Below are 24018 nucleotides of genomic sequence, written 5' to 3' on the forward strand. Positions count from 1 at the left end.
CTCTCTCCCCACCTCCCACTTCCCCCTGCTGCCTGACCACGCCTCCAGAGAGACCACGCCTCCAGAGAGACCACGCCTCCAGAGAGACCACGCCTCCAGAGACCTCCCTCCCCTCTCTCCCCACCTCCCACTTCCCCCTGCTGCCTGACCACGCCTCCAGAGACGCGAGCTGCCTACGCCCCGCCCACAAGACACCTCCCATCTCCATCCATACTCTCACACTATATGTTGTTTTAAAAGAAACACTTTGTGTTGAGTGCCCTAAATAAAACTCCCTTACTAAAACGAGGATTATTAAAATGAGAATATCCTCCTGAAATGCAAACAGCTGTCCTGTCCCTCCCAGTCTCCCGGGAGCGGGACTTCGGCAGGCCGTCTGTCAGACGAGGCAGGGCAGGGCAGGGCAGGGCAGGGCAGGGCAGGGCAGGGCAGGGTAGGGCAGGGCAGGGTAGGGTAGGGCAGGGCAGGGCAGGGTAGGGCAGGGCAGGGCAGGGCAGGGCAGGGCAGGGCAGGGCAGGGTAGGGCAGGGTAGGGCAGGGCAGGGCAGGGCAGGGCAGGGCAGGGTAGGGTAGGGCAGGGTAGGGCAGGGTAGGGTAGGGCAGGGTAGGGCAGGGCAGGGTAGGGCAGGGCAGGGTAGGGCAGGGTAGGGCAGGGCAGGGCAGGGCAGGGCAGGGTAGGGCAGGGTAGGGCAGGGTAGGGTAGGGTAGGGCAGGGTAGGGTAGGGCAGGGCAGGGTAGGGCAGGGCAGGGTAGGGCAGGGCAGGGTAGGGTAGGGTAGGGTAGGGCAGGGCAGGGCAGGGTAGGGCAGGGTAGGGCAGGGCAGGGTAGGGCAGGGCAGGGCAGGGCAGGGTAGGGTAGGGCAGGGTAGGGCAGGGCAGGGCAGGGCAGGGTAGGGTAGGGCAGGGCAGGGTAGGGCAGGGCAGGGTAGGGCAGGGTAGGGCAGGGCAGGGCAGGGTAGGGCAGGGCAGGGCAGGGCAGGGCAGGGCAGGGCAGGGCAGGGCAGGGCAGGGTAGGGTAGGGCAGGGTAGGGCAGGGCAGGGCAGGGTAGGGCAGGGCAGGGCAGGGTAGGGCAGGGTAGGGCAGGGCAGGGTAGGGCAGGGTAGGGCAGGGCAGGGCAGGGCAGGGCAGGGTGGGGCGGGGCGGGGCGGGGCGGGGCGGGGCGGGGTAGGGCAGGGCAGGGCAGGGTAGGGTAGGGCAGGGCAGGGCAGGGCAGGGCAGGGCAGGGTAGGGTAGGGCAGGGCAGGGCAGGGCAGGGTAGGGCAGGGTAGGGCAGGGCAGGGTAGGGCAGGGTAGGGCAGGGCAGGGCAGGGTAGGGTAGGGCAGGGCAGGGTAGGGTAGGGCAGGGCAGGGTAGGGCAGGGCAGGGCAGGGCAGGGTAGGGTAGGGTAGGGCAGGGCAGGGCAGGGCAGGGCAGGGCAGGGCAGGGTAGGGCAGGGCAGGGCAGGGCAGGGTGCTCCCCTCAGGTGTCAGTGGGATTTTTCAAAGGTGAAAGCAGTGTTGTCCGTGTGGCAGGAGCAGGAGGCGGCCTGGTATATATTTGGTTTGTGACTCACAAAGTCCTCCTAGCTGGGAGTGTGTGTGGAACATAGGTCAGTAGGATTCTGATGTGCATCAGCACAGTAGCCAATCAGCTGAGCACAGCAGCCTCTGGGGGAGGAGCTAACCTCGGTTGATATGGCTGCCTGAGCCCTCCGATCCTGTCTGCTCTGAATCTGAGCGGGTTTTCACACCAGGGGGTTTATTCCAAAATTGATCGCGTTTCCCTCGTATTACGATTCATTTTGTCATGTGTGAACCAGGGTTTCCGTTAGAGAAGATCGGTACCGGTCAATGTGTCCGGGAAGATTAGACTTTTCCGGACAAACTGGAGAAATTCCGGTCATTATATTATAATATAATATTAGGCCTATTATAGGTGTTTGTCGCGGTGATTGGCCGTTGTGTAGCTTATATATGGCATTTATTGTCTTTATTCGCATCCGTATGATTAAATGTGTGATAGGCTGTCATGATTCCGTGCGCTAGGCCTATATGTAGGCTATCGCACAGCCACAAAAATAGTCACCTTTGAATTGTGACTGTAGGCTAGAACATGAATGTTTATTTCAATTGCATGAATCGGATTTGAGGATGTAGGCTAATTGGTTTGGGATTCGCGACAGTAGGCTAATATGTGTTTACCAATTTCTCTTTCCAGCTTTAGCCTACCCTTTTTATCAAAACAGCATCATTATAACCACGGACATGGCAGTAGGCTATGAGGATGAGGAGGACATAACTGTTGAGAAACAACTGATATGCGGGCTGGGCTAAATACAGAAATGACACAATGCAGGACTAGATATATAACATTTTTATTTAAAAGTGCAAGAGGTTAGGCAACATGTAGGCTTCTAGTAACATTTTAATTTAAGGCCTACGGCTGCGCTGATTGGAATTCATAGCCTAGGCCTATAGTCTAATTTCAGCCTTTTATCAGATAGGCTAAAATAGAACAAAACTCTGAAAATAAATATAGCCTCCTTAAATAAAGTGTAAGAACTTACAACGTGCATAGGCTCATTTCCATTCGATATTAATAGGCCTTTCCATTTTCACCTCAAGCTCCGTACCTCGATCAGGCTCCCTCTCGCTTGCTACGGTGGCCCGCTAGCCTTTAGACAGGTTTATCTATGGTGGCCCGCTAGCCTATAGGCAGGTTTATCTATGGTGACCTGCTAGCCTATAGACAGGTTTATCTATGGTGACCTGCTAGCCTATAGACAGGTTTATCTATGGTGGCCCGCTAGCCTATAGGCAGGTTTATCTATGGTGGCCCGCTAGCCTATAGGCAGGTTTATCTATGGTGGCCCGCTAGCCTATAGGCAGGTTTATCTATGGTGGCCCGCTAGCCTATAGACAGGTTTATCTATGGTGGCCTGCTAGCCTATAGGCAGGTTTATCTATGGTGGCCCACTAGCCTATAGGCAGGTTTATCTATGGTGGCCCGCTAGCCTATAGACAGGTTTATCTATGGTGGCCCGCTAGCCTATAGGCAGGTTTATCTATAGTGGCCTGCTAGCCTATAGGCAGGTTTATCTATGGTGGCCCGCTAGCCTATAGACAGGTTTATCTATGGTGGCCCGCTAGCCTATAGGCAGGTTTATCTATGGTGGCCCGCTAGCCTATAGGCAGGTTTATCTATGGTGGCCCGCTAGCCTATAGGCAGGTTTATTTTACGGCTGTTTTTTCATCACATAGGCACTAGCCTACACATTAACGGAACAAAATGAATAGGCCTATTCATTAGCCTATTGTAGGCCTCATACAATTAGGGGTAATTATTTTGTCCGGACATTATGACGGGAGAGATTATAATATATCGGACTTCAACAGATTTCTCCGGACAAAAAACGGTAATTACCGGCTAACGGAAACCCTGGTGTGACCCCCGGTTCCGCAACAAACCAACAGCGCCGAGCCCACCTGGAGAGGGTGGTCTCACCTGGAGAGGGTGGTCTCACCTGGAGAGGGTGGTCTCTCTACCTGGAGAGGGTGGTCTCACCTGGAGAGGGTGGTCTCTCTACCTGGAGAGGGTGGTCTCACCTGGAGAGGGTGGTCTCTCTACCTGGAGAGGGTGGTCACCTGGTCACTGAGGACTCACTACTGTACATGAGGACTCACTACTGTACATGAGGACTCACTACTGTACCTGAGGACCCACTACTGTACCTGAGGACTCACTACTGTACCTGAGGACTCACTACTGTACCTGAGGACTCACTACTGTACCTGAGGACTCACTACTGTACCTGAGGACTCACTACTGTCGCAACACACAACACTGGCCGAGCAGAATGTCGTTGTCAAAAGTATAAGAGCTCACATTACGTACGTCTGCACACTGCATAATACGCACTTATACTTATGTAGGTTTTATTCACCATTCGAAAATAGATCCGCGTCCGTCACATATTATGTTCCTACCGAAACCGCACATAGGTTCCTGCCCGTTACAACAACTCTGTATTTTGCATGTACAGTATGTAGGCCTACACTCGAAAGTACCATAACCTCCCCATGACGAATGTATAGCCTTCTACTCTTCTATTGAAAATAAACATCCCGCGAGCCCCTCTATTCTGACCAATCAGAAGGCTGTCTGCAAGCGAAGCGTGTTGGAGGCGTGTTCAGAACTGAGATCCGTCCTGATTGGGTATTCTGCCGTGTGAACACACACTGGAACTAAGGACAGTTGATACATTCTATCAATTTTGTTCCGATTCCCCTTGAATCAGAACGAAAACTAGGTGTGAAAACCCCCTCAGGCTCAAGCAGCACACGCTCACCGGTGCACAGGGGGGTATTATGGTCTGTCACTGACCTCACAGAACCAGGAGGGAGGTGGGATGGCCATGGAACTGTGGGCAGTCTGTGGACAGCTGTCTCTCTCACACACACACACCTGGTCTGGCCTGGCCCAGCTCTCTAATGACCCACCAGCTAGCCCGTCTGACCTGATCTGGCCCAGCTCTCTAATGACCCACCAGCTAGCCCGTCTGACCTGGTCTGGCCCAGCTGGGACTGTGTGCTGCCGTGCCGTGGTTGTTGTTATCGCAGGCCGAGCCTCGGGGCCGTGGAGGAACATCTGGGCACCAGACACACAGCAGCCCAGGTTCATCTGGACATGGTGAACCCACACGCTCCCCCATCCTCCCTCCCTCCCTCCTCCACCCCCATCCTCCCTCCCTCCTCCACCCCATCCTCCCTCCATCCTCCCTCCCTCCTCCCTCCCTCCTCCACCCCCATCCTCCCTCCTCCCTCCCTCCTCCCTCCTCCACCCCCATCCTCCCTCCTCCCTCCCTCCTCCACCCCCATCCTCCCTCCCTCCCTCCTCCACCCCCATCCTCCCTCCCTCCTCCACCCCATCCTCCCTCCATCCTCCCTCTCTCCTCCCTCCCTCCTCCACCCCCATCCTCCCTCCTCCCTCCCTCCTCCCTCCCTCCTCCACCCCCATCCTCCCTCCCTCCTCCACCCCCATCCTCCCTCCCTCCTCCACCCCTCCTCCCTCCCTCCCTCCTCCCTCCCTCCCTCCTCCACCCCCATCCTCCCTCCCTCCCTCCTCCCTCCCTCCCTCCTCCACCCCTCCTCCCTCCCTCCTCCACCCCCATCCTCCCTCCCTCCCTCCTCCCTCCCTCCCTCCTCCACCCCCATCCTCCCTCCCTCCTTATCTCCTGGTAATGACAAGCTAGAATCTGTTCTCAGATCAGGACCATATGGTCTGACGCAGATGCTGCTGCTCGCTCACACACAGCAGCGGGTCCACTCCCAAATTAGTTCTCTTTAAGAGGGCCACCACTCAAAATAGGCTTCAAAATGGAGTAGGTTGTCACTAAAATAGCCCCCAGAGAGTGTGGTAGTGTTCTGTAGGAGTAGGAGAGGCTGGAACTCTGAGCAGCGCTTCACAGGATCACCTTCTCTAGTCCCATTCTTTAGCAAGCGGAAAAAAGTTATATTAGAAAAAAACAATAATTGTTTTCCTTACATAGTCAGTTTCAGGAATCCATTCACTTGTGATAGAGGATACTTTACATGCCTTGAGACAAAAAGCGAAATAACAAATAGCTAACTGCTCCAGCTAAGCTAACTGCTCCAGCTAAGCTAACTGCTCCAGCAAGCCTACAGTAGAGCCTGTCAGCTCATTGGCATTCATCCGTGGTCATTAATGACTTCAAATCAAACTTTATTTGTACAGCGCATTTGTATCTATATGATCAGGCTGAAAGAGTTTGGATTAAGAGAACATGTGTGACTGCTTACTAGTGGAGGGACTGCTTCAGTTCACACTTAAACAACAAGCCAGGGTTATTTCTATTGACTGTCAGCCGGTGTGTTTAAAGCGTAGCACGAGGGTTCATCTCACAACTAAGCCCCCCCAACTGCTCTAATGGGATTGTGACACTAAAACCATTATCTAATGTCTTTGGGGTCCAAAAATACCAGTTCACACTAGGGACGGGCTCGAGTACTCGAGGACTCGTTGTTGATGTCAGTACTCGAGTAACCATGGCAAGTAATTGTTTCACTATGAAAAAAAAAAGCTTAGTTATTCATGCACCTGTGCACTGTGTTTCTGGCTACCTGAGTGAGGCTACTCACATCCGTCACAACATGTCTGCTGGAAGTACAGTCTGGAAATACTTTGAGAAAGAAGGGAAAACAGTGTGCAGTGCAAAATCTGCAATGTGAAACTTGCTTATCATAAGCAAACCAGCTCAATGCTCAACCACATGCGGTTAAAGCACAACGAAACAATGAATGAGACGACTGGACAACAACCCCGAATCACATCCGCGTGGCTGTACGAGAAAGACTGACTGAACTTTATGGCAGCGTCAGCCTCCTCGTCATCATCAAACGGTCCAGCCCCGGTGACTTGGAACGGTCCAGCCCCGGTGACTTGGAACGGTCCAGCCCCGGTGACTTGGAACGGTCCAGCCCCGGTGACTTGGATCGGTCCAGCCCCGGTGACTTGGATCGGTCCAGCCCCGGTGACTTGGATCGGTCCAGCCCCGGTGACTTGGAACGGTCCAGCCCCAGTGACTTGCCACACACAGCGGAACATCGTTCCCCATCCTCGCAAATCACAAGCGCCGCCGCACTTGACACTCTCTCCGGAGAGGATTACTGCGCAACCGGGTCAGAGAGTGATCGCAGTGAGTTGGAGGATTATCTCAAGGAGCCGTGCATCCCACCTGACCAAAACCCCCTGCATTACATTACATTACATTACAGTCATTTAGCAGACGCTTTTATCCAAAGCGACTAACAATAATTGCATTTAACGTAGGAAGAGCCAATGTACTACTACTTGCACTGGTGGCAAAGCAAGGAGAACAGGTACAGGAAACTCAGTCTGCTGGCGAAGCAATACCTGAGCATACCGGCCACTTCTGTACCTGCCTTACCTGCCCAAAGAATCTTCTCAACAGCGGGACTGATTCTCAATCGCCTCCGTACTCTGTCGCCTGAGCATGTGGATATGCTTATTTTCTTGAACAAAAATAAGTAGGCTAGGCCTAGCCTAAAATAATCTGCTACAGCCCTACTCATTCACGACTCATTTATTTAAGTTTAATTTATTATTATTTTACAAACACTGATTTATCCATTTGAATGTGTTTATGGTTTGAGATGTAGGCTGTGATGCGTCATGCAACCTGAATGTAGGCCGTCACAACTCATCCGTGGGATTTTTTTGAAGGGAAACTGCAGGCCGAAGGCCGTAATTGAAGTTTATTTTATTATTCATTTGAACAAAAATTTAACTTTTTATGATTGAGGCTGTTGGTTGAGTTAGGCCTAGGCCTACGTGTTAAAGAACACAGTAGTCGATGTCCGCTGTGACGTTTGTTCTTTTATAAATGTAATTGGATTGAATGGCTTAAATTGTTGGTTGTTTATTCATATGCAAATTCGCTATAACGAAATACGTCGGGATAATTTCTAAACAGTCGCGCACGTTAACTTAATCGGGCACATAGCCTACTGACCCTAACCCTAACCCTACTGACCCTAACCCCTACATCGATGGCCACGGACCTCCCGGATGTATTTTTACGGTAGGCTACAGAACAGCGAGTACTCGAGTACTCGTTCATTATGAATATAGAGTACTCGAGTACTCGTTCATTATGAATATAGAGTACTCGAGTACTCGTTCATTATGAATATAGAGTACTCGAGTATTACAATAAGTGAAAATGCCCATCCCTAGTTCACACCTCCCTCTCATGGTTCCACACTGTGCTTAAACAAGAGTTACTGGCTGGTTGACAGTTGGTTTGGAATGCTACTGTGTAGTGTGAGCCAAGGCACTTCTCAGGACATGGGGACATGAGATCACACACTGGTGATGGACACAGGGACGTCTCCTCGGTCTAACGCCAAACCTTAAAGGAAAACGCTCTTTTTTTACAACCTGGACCTTATTTACGGCATATTATAAGACGTTTGACTCACCGAGATAACTTTGGTGTAATTCGGAGGCCTGTAGAAGAAATGTAAAATCCAGTGTGAGCCAAGTATATCCATGTAATGGCGGCGGACGGGGCACTGAGAAAAAATGTATTTTCTGCCGCGATACAGTTGTTTTCATCAATCTATTTTTATGAATCGCTAGTTGTGCTTACATAGAGCGAGGGCTTGTTGTGGTTTTCACATGCCTCTGTAATATGATCTTTAGAAACGTCTTTAGACACAAAATAGCTTCCCCACTTGCTCCAGCACGCATGCGCACAGCGCACAGACTGGCTATTCTCCGTCTGTAGGCTACACTCGCGGCTCACATTCTCTACGCTACGATCGGCGTCCATCATATTCTAAGTCATCTTCTATATCCTCAAAATCTGATAAATATTCAACCATATTGCACACAATATTCCAGGCACCAACAAGCCGATCGTATTGTAGAGAATGTGAGCCGCGATTGTAGCCTACAGATGGAGAATAGAGCCAAAGCTGTTTGACCCTCCATGGATATTTCAAGGGGGGGCTTCTTTAATGTTAGTGGCCAATTTCATTGAGCTGTTTCTGTTTCAGGCCAGTCTGACTGCTGCTCTGGTGGTAGATCTTTTAGAAAGGTTGCTGGATTAGATGGATTAGTAACGGTAAACTTTTTTTCCACCTCATAGACTTTCAAAGGTTTGCAGAAAGCTATTAGGTCACCCATCTATGAGGTCACACTGACATGTACAGTATTCGCACACACACATGCACACACACACGCACACACACGCACACCTGTACCACAGAGAGTGGTGGGCACTCTCATGCATGTTTTATGGGAGTTCCCAGAGGGGCAACAATTCTGGGTAAATGTGGTGGACAAGATGTCTGTCTGAGTGGGGAAGCAGTTTCCCCTGGACCCTGCTCTCCTCCTGGACCCTGCTCTCCTCCCCTGGACCCTGCTCTCCCCCTGGACCCTGCTCTCCTCCCCTGGACCCTGCTCTCCTCCTGGACCCTGCTCTCCTCCTTCTGTCCCCCTGGACCCTGCTCTCCTCCTGGACCCTGCTCTCCTCCCCTGGACCCTGCTCTCCTCCTGGACCCTGCTCTCCTCCCCTGGACCCTGCTCTCCCCCTGGACCCTGCTCTCCTCCCCTGGACCCTGCTCTCCTCCTGGACCCTGCTCTCCTCCCCTGGACCCTGCTCTCCTCCTGGACCCTGCTCTCCTCCCCTGGACCCTGCTCTCCTCCCCTGGACCCTGCTCTCCTCCTGGACCCTGCTCTCCTCCCCTGGACCCTGCTCTCCTCCCCTGGACCCTGCTCTCCTCCTGGACCCTGCTCTCCTCCCCTGGACCCTGCTCTCCTCCTGGACCCTGCTCTCCTCCTTCTGAATGACCACTCCAGGTTTAAGATATCTGAGAGCGAACGTAAGCTGTGGCTGTCTGGCGTGACAGCAGCAAAAAAATCATAGTTTTAAGCTGGTTACCCCCCCCCCCCCCCCCCTCAGGGCTCAGTGGGGACAGGGATGTGATCTATCTAGACTGGTCATCAGCAGGGCTCAATGGGGACAGGGATGTGATCTATCTAGACTGGTCATCAGCAGGGCTCAGTGGGGACAGGGAGAGGAGGTTCAGAGGAGGTTCAAACCTTAATGTCGTGAGCTGTCGTGAGCTTTTATTTCTGGTGAATGTTTTACGACCCCTTGTGGGTGAATATTTTTATTGTTACTTTCTATGTATTCATTCCTTTAATCCTGACTGCTTTGTGTTCTGTAAGGAGTGATTTCTTCTGATCCGTGTGTGTGTTCCGGGGGGGGGGTTGTTGGGTGGGATGGGGGAGGGGGGTTGGGTGGGATGGGGGAGGGGGGTTGGGTGGGATGGGGGAGGGTTGTTGGGTGGGATGGGGGAGGGGGGTTGTTGGGTGGGATGGGGGAGGGTTGTTGGGTGGGATGGGGGAGGGGGGTTGGGTGGGATGGGGGAGGGGGGTTGGGTGGGATGGGGGAGGGTTGTTGGGTGGGATGGGGGAGGGGGGTTGGGTGGGATGGGGGAGGGGGGTTGTTGGGTGGGATGGGGGGGGGTTGTTGGGTGGGATGGGGGAGGGGGGTTGGGTGGGATGGGGGAGGGGGGTTGGGTGGGATGGGGGGGGGTTGGGTGGGATGGGGGAGGGGGGTTGTTGGGTGGGATGGGGGAGGGGGGTTGTTGGGTGGGATGGGGGGGGGTTGTTGGGTGGGATGGGGGAGGGGGGTTGTTGGGTGGGATGGGGGAGGGGGGTTGTTGGGTGGGATGGGGGAGGGTTGTTGGGTGGGATGGGGGAGGGTTGTTGGGTGGGATGGGGGAGGGGGGTTGGGTGGGATGGGGGAGGGTTGTTGGGTGGGATGGGGGGGGGTTGTTGGGTGGGATGGGGAGGGGGGTTGTTGGGTGGGATGGGGGAGGGGGGTTGGGTGGGATGGGGGAGGGTTGTTGGGTGGGATGGGGGAGGGTTGTTGGGTGGGATGGGGGGGGGTTGTTGGGTGGGATGGGGGGGGGTTGTTGGGTGGGATGGGGGAGGGTTGTTGGGTGGGATGGGGGAGGGTTGTTGGGTGGGATGGGGGAGGGGGGTTGGGTGGGATGGGGGAGGGTTGTTGGGTGGGATGGGGGGGGGTTGTTGGGTGGGATGGGGAGGGGGGTTGTTGGGTGGGATGGGGGAGGGGGGTTGGGTGGGATGGGGGAGGGTTGTTGGGTGGGATGGGGGAGGGTTGTTGGGTGGGATGGGGGGGGGTTGTTGGGTGGGATGGGGGAGGGTTGTTGGGTGGGATGGGGGAGGGGGGTTGGGTGGGATGGGGGAGGGTTGTTGGGTGGGATGGGGGAGGGTTGTTGGGTGGGATGGGGGGGGGTTGTTGGGTGGGATGGGGGAGGGGGGTTGGGTGGGATGGGGGAGGGGGGTTGGGTGGGATGGGGGAGGGGGGTTGGGTGGGATGGGGGGGGGTTGTTGGGTGGGATGGGGGAGGGTTGTTGGGTGGGATGGGGGAGGGTTGTTGGGTGGGATGGGGGAGGGGGGTTGTTGGGTGGGATGGGGGAGGGGGGTTGTTGGGTGGGATGGGGGAGGGTTGTTGGGTGGGATGGGGAGGGGGGTTGGGTGGGATGGGGGGGGGGTTGTTGGGTGGGATGGGGGAGGGTTGTTGGGTGGGATGGGGGAGGGGGGTTGGGTGGGATGGGGGAGGGGGGTTGGGTGGGATGGGGGAGGGTTGTTGGGTGGGATGGGGGAGGGGGGTTTGGTGGGATGGGGGGGGGTTGTTGGGTGGGATGGGGGAGGGGGGTTGTTGGGTGGGATGGGGGAGGGGGGTTGGGTGGGATGGGGGAGGGGGGTTGGGTGGGATGGGGGGGGGTTGTTGGGTGGGATGGGGGGGGGTTGTTGGGTGGGATGGGGGGGGGTTGTTGGGTGGGATGGGGGAGGGTTGTTGGGTGGGATGGGGGAGGGGGGTTGTTGGGTGGGATGGGGGGGGGTTGTTGGGTGGGATGGGGAGGGGGGTTGTTGGGTGGGATGGGGGGGGGTTGTTGGGTGGGATGGGGGAGGGGGGTTGTTGGGTGGGATGGGGGGGGGTTGTTGGGTGGGATGGGGGAGGGGGGTTGGGTGGGATGGGGGGGGGTTGTTGGGTGGGATGGGGGAGGGGGTTGGGTGGGATGGGGGAGGGGGGTTGGGTGGGATGGGGGAGGGTTGTTGGGTGGGATGGGGGAGGGGGGTTGTTGGGTGGGATGGGGGAGGGGGGTTGGGTGGGATGGGGGAGGGTTGTTGGGTGGGATGGGGGAGGGGGGTTGGGTGGGATGGGGGAGGGTTGTTGGGTGGGATGGGGGAGGGGGGTTGTTGGGTGGGATGGGGGAGGGTTGTTGGGTGGGATGGGGGAGGGGGGTTGTTGGGTGGGATGGGGGAGGGGGGTTGGGTGGGATGGGGGAGGGGGGTTGGGTGGGATGGGGGAGGGTTGTTGGGTGGGATGGGGGAGGGGGGTTGGGTGGGATGGGGGAGGGGGGTTGGGTGGGATGGGGGGGGGTTGTTGGGTGGGATCGGGGGGGGTTGTTGGGTGGGATGGGGGAGGGTTGTTGGGTGGGATGGGGGAGGGGGGTTGGGTGGGATGGGGGAGGGGGGTTGTTGGGTGGGATGGGGGAGGGGGGTTGTTGGGTGGGATGGGGGAGGGTTGTTGGGTGGGATGGGGGGGGGTTGTTGGGTGGGATGGGGGAGGGTTGTTGGGTGGGATGGGGGAGGGTTGTTGGGTGGGATGGGGAGGGGGGTTGTTGGGTGGGATGGGGGAGGGGGGTTGGGTGGGATGGGGGAGGGGGGTTGACTGGGCCATGTTTCTGTACCAAAATGTGTAATGTAAATGTCCCCCCCCCCCCCAAGGGTGTTTGAAAATTGAAAATAAAACATTTAATTAGAAAAAAAATAATGTCCCTGTGCTGCTAACAGGCTGCCCAGAGGAACCCGCTCACACAGTAGAGAAGTCTGGACACAGTCTGTTATCACTGGGAGGTCTGTTATCACTGAGAGGTCTGTTATCACTGGGAGGTCTGTTATCACTGAGAGATCTGTTATCACTGAGAGGTCTGGACACACAGTCTGTTATCACTGGGAGGTCTGGACACACAGTCTGTTATCACTGAGAGGTCTGTTATCACTGAGAGGTCTGTTATCACTGAGAGGTCTGTTATCACTGGGAGGTCTGTTATCACTGAGAGGTCTGGACACACAGTCTGTTATCACTGGGAGGTCTGGACACACAGTCTGTTATCACTGAGAGGTCTGTTATCACTGAGAGGTCTGTTATCACTGGGAGGTCTGTTATCACTGAGAGGTCTGTTATCACTGGGAGGTCTGGACACACAGTCTGTTATCACTGAGAGGTCTGGACACACAGTCTGTTATCACTGGGAGGTCTGTTATCACTGGGAGGTCTGTTATCACTGAGAGGTCTGTTATCACTGAGAGGTCTGTTATCACTGGGAGGTCTGTTATCACTGAGAGGTCTGTTATCACTGGGAGGTCTGTTATCACTGGGAGGTCTGTTATCACTGAGAGGTCTGTTATCACTGAGAGGTCTGTTATCACTGGGAGGTCTGTTATCACTGAGAGGTCTGTTATCACTGGGAGGTCTGTTATCACTGAGAGGTCTGTTATCACTGAGAGGTCTGTTATCACTGGGAGGTCTGTTATCACTGAGAGGTCTGTTATCACTGAGAGGTCTGTTATCACTGGGAGGTCTGTTATCACTGAGAGGTCTGTTATCACTGGGAGGTCTGTTATCACTGAGAGGTCTGTTATCACTGGGAGGTCTGTTATCACTGAGCAGATCATCTCAGATATGGGCCAACTGACTCTCTGGGTGCTTCAGCTGGAGAATGCTGGGGTGTTTCACTCCCTAACACACACACACACATACATACATACATACACACACACACACGCATACACACGCATTCACACACGTACACACACACATCAGAGAGACTTGTGTAGTGAGGGTGGTACGAAGCTGCAGTGCAGGGATAATCACATGCAGACATGCGTACGTCACACAGCTATTGATAATACACAGACACACACGCACACACACGGTAATAATGATGCACACACACACACACAGCTATTTATAATGACAGGACAGCCATGCTGCGCCACACAGCAGCGGTCTGGGTGGGAAGGGCCTCGCGAGGAACCAGAGCTCTCAGACGCACAGCTATTAATACCCCGGGGTCACTGGGTCCTCCGCTCACACTCAGAGCACAGGCAGGAAGGCCTCAGAGCCTGGAAACACAGGCAGGAAGGCCTCAGAGCCTGGAAACACAGGCAGGAAGGCCTCAGAGCCTGGAAACACAGGCAGGAAGGCCTCAGAGCCTGGAAACACAGGCAGGAAGGCCTCAGAGCCTGGAAACACAGGCAGGAAGGCCTCAGAGCCTGGAAACACAGGCAGGAAGGCCTCAGAGCCTGGAAACACAGGCAGGAAGGCCTCAGAGCCTGGAAACACAGGCAGGAAGGCCTCAGAGCCTGGAAACACAGGCAGGAAGGCCTCAGAGCCTGGAAACACAGGCAGGAAGGCCTCAGAGCCTGGAAACACAGGGCCTCAGAGACAGCAACATGCTGTCCCCCTCCTACAGGGCTGTCCCTGCTGTCCCCCTCCTACAGGGCTGTCCTGCGGTATGCAGAGGACTGCTCCTCGCTGCCTCACACACAGAACACTGAGACACTCACTCACTGAGACCCTCCAGTCTGACTGAGACACTCACTCACTCACTGAGACCCTCCAGTCTGACTGAGACACTCACTCACTCACTGAGACCCTCCAGTCTGACTGAGACACTCACTCACTCACTGAGACCCTCCAGTCTGACTGAGACACTCACTCACTCACTGAGACCCTCCAGTCTGACTGAGACACTCACTCACTGAGACCCTCCAGTCTGACTGAGACACTCACTCACTCACTGAGACCCTCCAGTCTGACTGAGACACTCACTCACTCACTGAGACCCTCCAGTCTGACTGAGACACTCACTCACTGAGACCCTCCAGTCTGACTGAGACACTCACTCAGTGGTGGAAGTTGTCCCCCATCCTGTTTGAACATTGCCTGAGGGAGTTTTAGTATAGTTTAGTTTAGTATAGTTTGAGTATAGTTTAGTTTAGTATAGTTTGAGTACAGTAAGGATCCCTACAGTAGTAGACTTGTATTGGAAGCTTGGTTATTTCCCTGGGGTCTAGAAAGTGCTGTCTTAGTAGTTCCATTCCAAATGATTCAAAAAGACAAGTACTAGTTCCTGAATTGTGTGTGCGTGTGCATGTGTGTGTGTATGTGTGTGTGTGTGTGTGTGTGTGTGAGCGTCTGGTCAGGGAGGGGGGGTCAGGGAGGGGGGGTCAGGGGGAGTCTGGTGAGGGAGGGGGGGTCAGGGAGGGGGGGTCAGGGAGGGGGGGTCAGGGAGGGGGGGTCAGGGGGAGTCTGGTGAGGGAGGGGGGGTCAGGGAGGGGGGGTCAGGGGGAGTCTGGTGAGGGAGGGGGGGTCAGGGAGGGGGGGTCAGGGGGAGTCTGGTGAGGGAGGGGGGGTCAGGGAGGGGGGGTCAGGGGTCAGTGTTTAGGGAGCAGGTTTCCCCTGAAGGAATTTGTCAAGTGTGCTTCGGCATCTCTGCCACAAACACACACATGCACACACACACACACACACACACACACAGCTCTTCTCTTTCTCAGGATGAGGTCATGCCCACCCTGCCGTCCCACGGTCACGCTGGCGTGCGAGCTGTCTGGCTCCGCCCAGCTGCTCAGTGACCTCGCTGTCCCTCGGACACAAATGGGACATGTTTGCTACAATCCGGGCCACTCTGCCCAACCTCACAGCTGACCCCTCCTTCTCCCGGGGGATCTGGGCCACTCTGCCCAACCTCACAGCTGACCCCTCCTTCTCCCGGGGGATCTGGGCCACTCTGCCCAACCTCACAGCTGACCCCTCCTTCTCCCGGGGGATCTGGGCCACTCTGCCCAACCTCACAGCTGACCCCTCCTTCTCCCGGGGGATCTGGGCCACTCTGCCCAACCTCACAGCTGACCCCTCCTTCTCCCGGGGGATCTGGGCCACTCTGCCCAACCTCACAGCTGACCCCTCCTTCTCCCGGGGGATCTGGGCCACTCTGCCCAACCTCACAGCTGACCCCTCCTTCTCCCGGGGGATCCGGGCCACTCTGCCCAACCTCACAGCTGACCCCTCCTTCTCCCGGGGGATCTGGGCCACTCTGCCCAACCTCACAGCTGACCCCTCCTTCTCCCGGGGGATCTGGGCCACTCTGCCCAACCTCACAGCTGACCCCTCCTTCTCCCGGGGGATCTGGGCCACTCTGCCCAACCTCACAGCTGACCCCTCCTTCTCCCGGGGGATCTGGGCCACTCTGCCCAACCTCACAGCTGATCTCTCCTTCTCCCGGGGGATCTGGGCCACTCTGCCCAACCTCACAGCTGATCTCTCCTTCTCCCGGGGGATCTGGGCCACTCTGCCCAACCTCACAGCTGACCCCTCCTTCTCCCGGGGGATCTGGGCCACTCTGCCCAACCTCACAGCTGACCCCTCCTTCTCCCGGGGGATTGAGCCTGGTGGTCGTCCATCACCGGCTACACCTCTCTGCTGACCCTCTCTCCAGGCTGGCAGCCAAGCCCCACCGCTCTTTCCCATTGTGTTGGCTCTATGTGAAGTTTCTCATGTCCGTGTGTGGGACTCATGTGTGTGTGTGTGTGTGTGTGTGTGTGTTTCAGGTGGTACCCGGGACATCGGCTCAGCGCTGACCAGGATGTGCATGAGACACAGGAGCATCGAGGCCAAACTAAAACAGTTCTCAATGTGAGGTTTGACCTGCTTCTACCCAGACCCCCCTCCCATCACCTAGATGACCTGCTTCTACCCAGACCCCCCTCCCATCACCTAGATGACCTGCTTCTACCCAGACCACCTGCTTCTACCCTCCCATCACCTAGATGACCTGCTTCTACCCAGACCCCCCTCCCATCACCTAGATGACCTGCTTCTACCCAGACCACCTGCTTCTACCCTCCCATCACCTAGATGACCTGCTTCTACCCAGACCCCCCTCCCATCACCTAGATGACCTGCTTCTACCCAGACCCCCCTCCCATCACCTAGATGACCTGCTTCTACCCAGACCACCCTCCCATCACCTAGATGACCTGCTTCTACCCAGACCCCCCTCCCATCACCTAGATGACCTGCTTCTACCCAGACCACCCTCCCATCACCTAGATGACCTGCTTCTACCCAGACCCCCCTCCCATCACCTAGATGACCTGCTTCTACCCAGACCCCCCTCCCATCACCTAGATGACCTGCTTCTACCCAGACCCCCCTCCCATCACCTAGATGACCTGCTTCTACCCAGACCACCTGCTTCTACCCTCCCATCACTTAGAGGGCATGATTAGAATGCAACTCTTATGCGGAAAACAACCTTGGTGTGGAGTGTGTGTGTGTGTGTGTGTGTGTGTGTGTGTGTGTGTGTGTGTGTATGTGTGTGTGTGTGAGTGTGTGTGTGTGTGTGTGTGAGCGAGCAAGAGAAAGGAGGGCTAATGGGGCCTCATTTAAGTGAGATATTGGAGATCGGTGTGTAGAATGTATGTAATGTGGGGAAATACATTTCTCTCTCGTGTGCGCATACACACACATTTATCTCTCTCACACACCACACAGTGTCTGTGTCTGGTCCAGGGGACATGTCTGAGACCAGAGCTGTGTCTGGTCCAGGGGACATGTCTGAGCCCAGAGCTGTGTCTGGTCCAGGGGACATGTCTGAGACCAGAGCTGTGTCTGGTCCAGGGGACGTGTCTGAGACCAGAGCTGTGTCTGGTCCAGGGGACATGTCTGAGACCAGAGCTGTGTCTGGTCCAGGGGACATGTCTGAGACCAGAGCTGTGTCTGGTCCAGGGGACATGTCTGAGACCAGAGCTGTGTCTGGTCCAGGGGACGTGTCTGAGACCAGAGACACTCATCTTAGTCTCCCCTAACTACCCTCAGCTGCCTGGCTCACGCACACGCGCACACGCACACACACACACACACGCGCACGCACACGCACACGCACACACACACACGCACACACGCACGCACGCACACACGCACACACACGCACACGCACACACACGCACACGTGCACACACGGACGCACACACACAAACAAACAAGTACGCGCACACGCACGCACACACGCGCACACACACACACATTTTAGTAGTAGTAGGGAAATGGGTTTTGCAGCGTACCCTCATCATATTCATCATCATCATCACTCTCACCCAACCCTCACCCTCTCACCCCGCACCCTCCCTGACTCTCACCCAACCCTCACCCTCTCACCCCGCACCCTCCCTGACTCTCACCCAACCCTCACCCTCTCACCCCGCACCCTCCCTGACTCTCACCCAACCCTCACCCTCTCACCCAACCCTCACCCTCTCACCCCGCACCCTCCCTGACTCTCACCCAACCCTCACCCTCTCACCCAACCCTCACCCTCTCACCCAACCCTCACCCTCTCACCCCGCACCCTCCCTGACTCTCAACCCCCTAAATGAACAAGACAGTCTAAATGAAAAATACTCAGTAGTATAGTTTTGAATGCAGGTGTGTGTGTGTGTGTGTGTGTGTGTGTGTGTGTGTGTGTGTGTGTGTGTGTGTGTGTGAGCAAGTGTGTGTGTGTGAGCAGGTGGGTGTGTGTGTGTGTGTGTGTGTGTGTGTGTGTGTGTGTGTGTGTGAGCAGGTGTGTGTGTGTGTGTGTGTGAGCAGGAGTGTGTGTGTGAGCAGGAGTGTGTGTGAGCAGGAGTGTGTGTGTGAGCAGGAGTGTGTGTGAGCAGGAGTGTGTGTGTGAGCAGGAGTGTGTGTGTGTGTGTGTGTGTGAGCAGGAGTGTGTGTGTGAGCAGGAGTGTGTGTGAGCAGGAGTGTGTGTGTGAGCAGGTGTGTGTGTGAGCAGGAGTGTGAGTGTGAGCAGGAGTGTGTGTGAGCAGGAGTGTGTGTGAGCAGGAGTGTGTGTGAGCAGAAGTGTGTGTGAGCAGGAGTGTGTGTGTGAGCAGGAGTGTGTGTGAGCAGGAGTGTGTGTGAGCAGAAGTGTGTGTGAGCAGAAGTGTGTGTGAGCAGGAGTGTGTGTGTGAGCAGGAGTGTGTGTGAGCAGGAGTGTGTGTGAGCAGAAGTGTGTGTGAGCAGGAGTGTGTGTGTGAGCAGAAGTGTGTGTGAGCAGGAGTGTGTGTGAGAGCAGGAGTGTGTGTGTGAGCAGGTGTGTGTGAGCAGGAGTGTGTGTGTGAGCAGATATGCTGTCATCTCCTGCAGGGCGTTCCTGGACTGCCTGATCAACCCTCTACAGGAGCAGATGGAGGAGTGGAAGAGAGGGGTCAATGCTCTGGACAAGGACCACGCTAAGGGTGAACACACACACACACACACACACACGCACAAACACACACACACTTAAAGGAGTAGTAAAGGGAAAATGCATGTTTAGCCCTGTTTTAAGGTTACTTATGATCATATACAATGGTTCAGATCAAAACGTTGACAAAACTAGCACTTTTGTCTGATAATTGCTCTACCATCGTTTAAGGTCATACAATGGATGTGGGTGGGCACGCTTGAAAAATCATTCAAAAACATGTTAAACTCTCAATTTCAAAGACAAGAAACTCACGAGGTGTTAGTTGGCGTTCTGACATATCATTCGCCATAAAGTTAGATTCTAGTTCATCTGGAAAGGCTTTTTAAAATATTTAGCATAGAACTATTTAGTCGCAGCACATATGTGTGTAAACTTCCGCAAACTAGGTAGCCTAGCAACATAAACAATAACAATATCTACCGTAAGTAGTTCCGCTTCCTGAATCCCCACTGCGGATTGATCTACACATCTATAACGGTCGCTTCAATACAAGTCAATGGATTTCATAAAATGATCAATAAAACCCTACAGGATTCATACTTTGCGGCGAATTTGATGTCAGAACACCAACGGACACCAATTACACCCTCCGTGAGCTTCTTGTCTTTGAAATCGAGAGTTTAACATGTTTTTGAATGATTTTTCAAGATGCCCATCCACATCCGCTGTATGATCTAAACCGATAATTATCAGACTTTTTCAAAAGTGCTAGTTTTGTCAACAGGGCTAAACAAGCATTATCACTTTACTACTCCTTTCTTTAAGAATTGGTTCTCAATTGATTTTATCTGGTTAAATAAAGGTCAAATAAAATAAAATAAAACACATACCCACACACACACACACACTTATACACTCACACACGAACCTCTTCCAGTCTTTGTCATGCCATTTTGTAGTCCACATCCACTCTCTATTGGGTGTGACCTTCGGTGACCCGTCCCCTCGACGTCTTCCCTCAGAGTACAAGAGAGCTCGCCAGGAGATCAAGAAGAAATCCTCAGACACCTTGAAGCTGCAGAAGAAAGCTAAGAAAGGTAACCTGACCTCCCCAACAGCTCCTCCTCCTCTCACCTGCTCACCTTCTCAGGAAATGAAGATGAACCAGAGGTTGAAGCCCTTTTAATAGTCAGTCCCTTGTGGTCCCGACTGGACTAACTCTGACCGTCCCACGCTCCAGACCGGCTCAGGGACTGGTCATGCCATGTATTTGAAAGGATGTGGAGTAGCTTTCCATGTATTTGAAAGGATGTGGAGTAGCTTTCCATGTATTTGAAAGGATGTGGAGTAGCTTTCCATGTATTTGGAAGGATGTGGAGTAGCTTTCCATGTATTTGGAAGGATGTGGAGTAGCTTTCCATGTATTTGAAAGGATGTGGAGTAGCTTTCCATGTATTTGAAAGGATGTGGAGTAGCTTTCCATGTATTTGGAAGGATGTGGAGTAGCTTTTCATGTATTTGAAAGGATGTGGAGTAGCTTTCCATGTATTTGGAAGGATGTGGAGTAGTTTCCATGTATTTGAAAGGATGTGGAGTAGCTTTCCATGTATTTGGAAGGATGTGGAGTAGCTTTTCATGTATTTGAAAGGATGTGGAGTAGCTTTCCATGTATTTGGAAGGATGTGGAGTAGTTTCCATGTATTTGAAAGGATGTGGAGTAGCTTTCCATGTATTTGAAAGGATGTGGAGTAGCTTTTCATGTATTTGAAAGGATGTGGAGTAGTTTTCCTGAAGCAGGTGTGAGTACAAGCTTTCACCACCTTATACTGAGAACTTTAGTCATTGTCATCTCAATATTGCTTAGTGTATAAATGGAACAAACTACGGTAGCTATTTGACCCAGAGCTCTATCAGCTGACCACACTGACGTGAGATATAATATATTTTATATGCCCTAATGTAGGTTTTATAGTATATTTTATATGCCCTACTGTAGGTTTTATAATATATTTTATATGCCCTACTGTAGGTTTATAGTATATTTTATATGCCCTAATGTAGGTTTTATAGTATATTTTATATGCCCTACTGTAGGTTTTATAGTATATTTTATATGCCCTACTGTAGGTTTTATAGTATATTTTATATGCCCTACTGTAGGTTTATAGTATATTTTATATGCCCTAATGTAGGTTTTATAGTATATTTTATATGCCCTAATGTAGGTTTTATAATATATTTTATATGCCCTAATGTAGGTTTTATAGTATATTTTATATGCCCTACTGTAGGTTTATAGTATATTTTTTATGCCCTAATGTAGGTTTTATAGTATATTTTATATGCCCTAATGTAGGTTTTATAGTATATTTTATATGCCCTAATGTAGGTTTTATAGTATATTTTATATGCCCTACTGTAGGTTTTATAGTATATTTTATATGCCCTACTGTAGGTTTATAGTATATTTTATATGCCCTACTGTAGGTTTTATAGTATATTTTATATGCCCTACTGTAGGTTTTATAGTATATTTTATATGCCCTACTGTAGGTTTTATAGTATATTTTAAATGCCCTACTGTAGGTTTTATAGTATATTTTATATGCCCTACTGTAGGTTTTATAGTATATTTTATATGCCCTAATGTAGGTTTTATAGTATATTTTATATGCCCTACTGTAGGTTTTATAGTATATTTTATATGCCCTACTGTAGGTTTATAGTATATTGTACAGTATATGCCCTAATGTAGGTTTTATAGTATATTTTATATGCCCTACTGTAGGTTTTATAGTATATTTTATATGCCCTACTGTAGGTTTTATAGTATATTTTATATGCCCTACTGTAGGTTTTATAGTATATTTTATATGCCCTACTGTAGGTTTTATAGTATATTTTAAATGCCCTACTGTAGGTTTTATAGTATATTTTATATGCCCTACTGTAGGTTTATAGTATATTGTACAGTATATGCCCTAATGTAGGTTTTATAGTATATTTTATATGCCCTACTGTAGGTTTTATAGTATATTTTATATGCCCTACTGTAGGTTTTATAGTATATTTTATATGCCCTACTGTAGGTTTTATAGTATATTTTATATGCCCTACTGTAGGTTTTATAGTATATTTTATATGCCCTACTGTAGGTTTTATAGTATATTTTAAATGCCCTACTGTAGGTTTTATAGTATATTTTATATGCCCTACTGTAGGTTTATAGTATATTGTACAGTATATGCCCTAATGTAGGTTTTATAGTATATTTTATATGCCCTACTGTAGGTTTTATAGTATATTTTATATGCCCTACTGTAGGTTTTATAGTATATTTTATATGCCCTACTGTAGGTTTATAGTATATTGTACAGTATATGCCCTACTGTAGGTTTATAGTATATTGTACAGTATATGCCCTACTGTAGGTTTTATAGTATATTTTATATGCCCTACTGTAGGTTTATAGTATATTGTACAGTATATGCCCTACTGTAGGTTTATAGTATATTGTACAGTATATGCCCTACTGTAGGTTTTATAGTATATAGTATATTTTCCTGTAGTGTATATTTGATGTGAAGAGGTCGGATCCCTCAGCCCCGGTAAACATTAACACTTCCCTCTGGTCGCAGAAGGTAAACATTAACACTTCCCTCTGGTCGCAGAAGGTAAACATTACCTTACTTGGTAAACAAACACGTTTGAAAGAACTTTCTTTGGGTGTTCTTCTGGCTCAGTCACACCTCTACTCCTACTGGGAGGATCACCATACATAGAAATATGCCTGAATAACATTTGATCAAAACCATATGGTTTCAAATGCCTCCACAAGTGTTGAATATGTTCAGCTTTTCCCAGTGTTTTTGGCAGAAGGACGTTGGACGTGTGGTAGAAGGAGTATTTGAACACAGCGTGATCGGAGACTGAGTTCCATCAAGGTGTTTTTCTGGTTGGAGAGCCGTGTCTGGATCTGGTTCTCTGCTCGTGACTCAGCTTCAGGGCCTCAGAGAGACAAACGCTGCCGACGTCATGAGGGAGATGAGTTCTCTCACACCACGCTAACTCACTTCAGACTGTGAGCCTTCAGACTGACCGGCTGTCCAACTGATCCACCTTTTTCAACTTGTCTACTTGTCCTCTAGGTTTTGGTTTACAATGACGCACTTTGTGACAAAGCTGATAAAGATGGGCGCCGTGCCGATAGAGGACATTGTGAGTGAGCGATTTATTGACTGAGGTGTTTTCCTCTCTTCGCCCCCTCTGTCGGCCCGGCGGCCCCTGGTTGTGCGCCCGTCTTTGCCAGTCGATGCCCTGGGTAAGTGTGCTGGGCGCCGCGCCCCTGTGCCACGCCCCTGTGCCACGCCCCTGCGCTGCCCAGAGATCCGGGGTGCGTCCCCATACTCTACAGCGGCCTGCTCTCCTTGTCTCCCCCTGCCTGACCTGCGGGGCCCTGCTGTGACGGCCCAGACCAGTGAGCAGCGTGGAGGGGGTCCCACACGGCGCCACGCGTACGGAGACCAGGAGACAAGGAGAGGAAGCAGCTCTAGAGTATTGAGATGAGCCCCCCCCCTCCTCCTCGTCCTCTCTAGGCTTGTGGCTGCTCTTCACGCTGGCTCCGCCCATGAATGTGGCTGCCGCCCCCGGTCTGTCCTGCTAGGTTCTGTTCTGCCCCCCCTCTGTGGTCCAGTCCCCCCCCCCCCCCTCTGTGGTCCAGTCCCCCCCCCCCCCCCTCTGTGGTCCAGTCCCCCCCCCCCCTCTGTGGTCCAGTCCCCCCCCCCCCCCCCCTCTGTGGTCCAGTCTTTGTCTTTGTTTCTCAGCTCAGCGCCTCTCTGAGGCTCACACACACACACACACACACACACACACAGGCGCGCACATGCACACACACACACACACACACACACACACACACAAAGTCATTAACAGAGAGGAGCACACAGGGCTGATTTTCCACTCCTGCCCCCAGGCCTCCTAATGACTGAAAGTCTTGTACAAACACACACACACATACATACACACACATACACACACACACACACATACACACACACACACACACCAAGGACCATGCACAGAATTCAGATAAGCTGCCCTGTCTTCTCAATGGTGACTACAGTCCTTTGGACAGAGGGGGAGTCGCCACATAATCCAGT

General features: G+C 52.6%; 1 protein-coding gene across 2 annotated transcripts in view; it reads left to right on the forward strand.

Annotated features, from left to right (window-relative positions):
• Positions 1-24018, forward strand: part of LOC311326367 (protein MTSS 1-like) — a 102138-nt gene that overhangs the window by 44730 nt on the left and 33390 nt on the right. For both annotated transcript variants that reach the window (XM_084459256.1, XM_084459257.1), the window contains exons 4-6: positions 16242-16326; positions 18817-18908; positions 19882-19956. In XM_084459256.1, the coding sequence (XP_084315382.1) occupies positions 16242-16326; positions 18817-18908; positions 19882-19956 (252 nt within the window). The remainder of the gene's footprint in view (positions 1-16241; positions 16327-18816; positions 18909-19881; positions 19957-24018) is intronic.

Source organism: Borostomias antarcticus, assembly GCF_949987555.1.
Source record: "Borostomias antarcticus genome assembly, chromosome: 27".
Taxonomy (NCBI): domain Eukaryota; kingdom Metazoa; phylum Chordata; class Actinopteri; order Stomiiformes; family Stomiidae; genus Borostomias; species Borostomias antarcticus.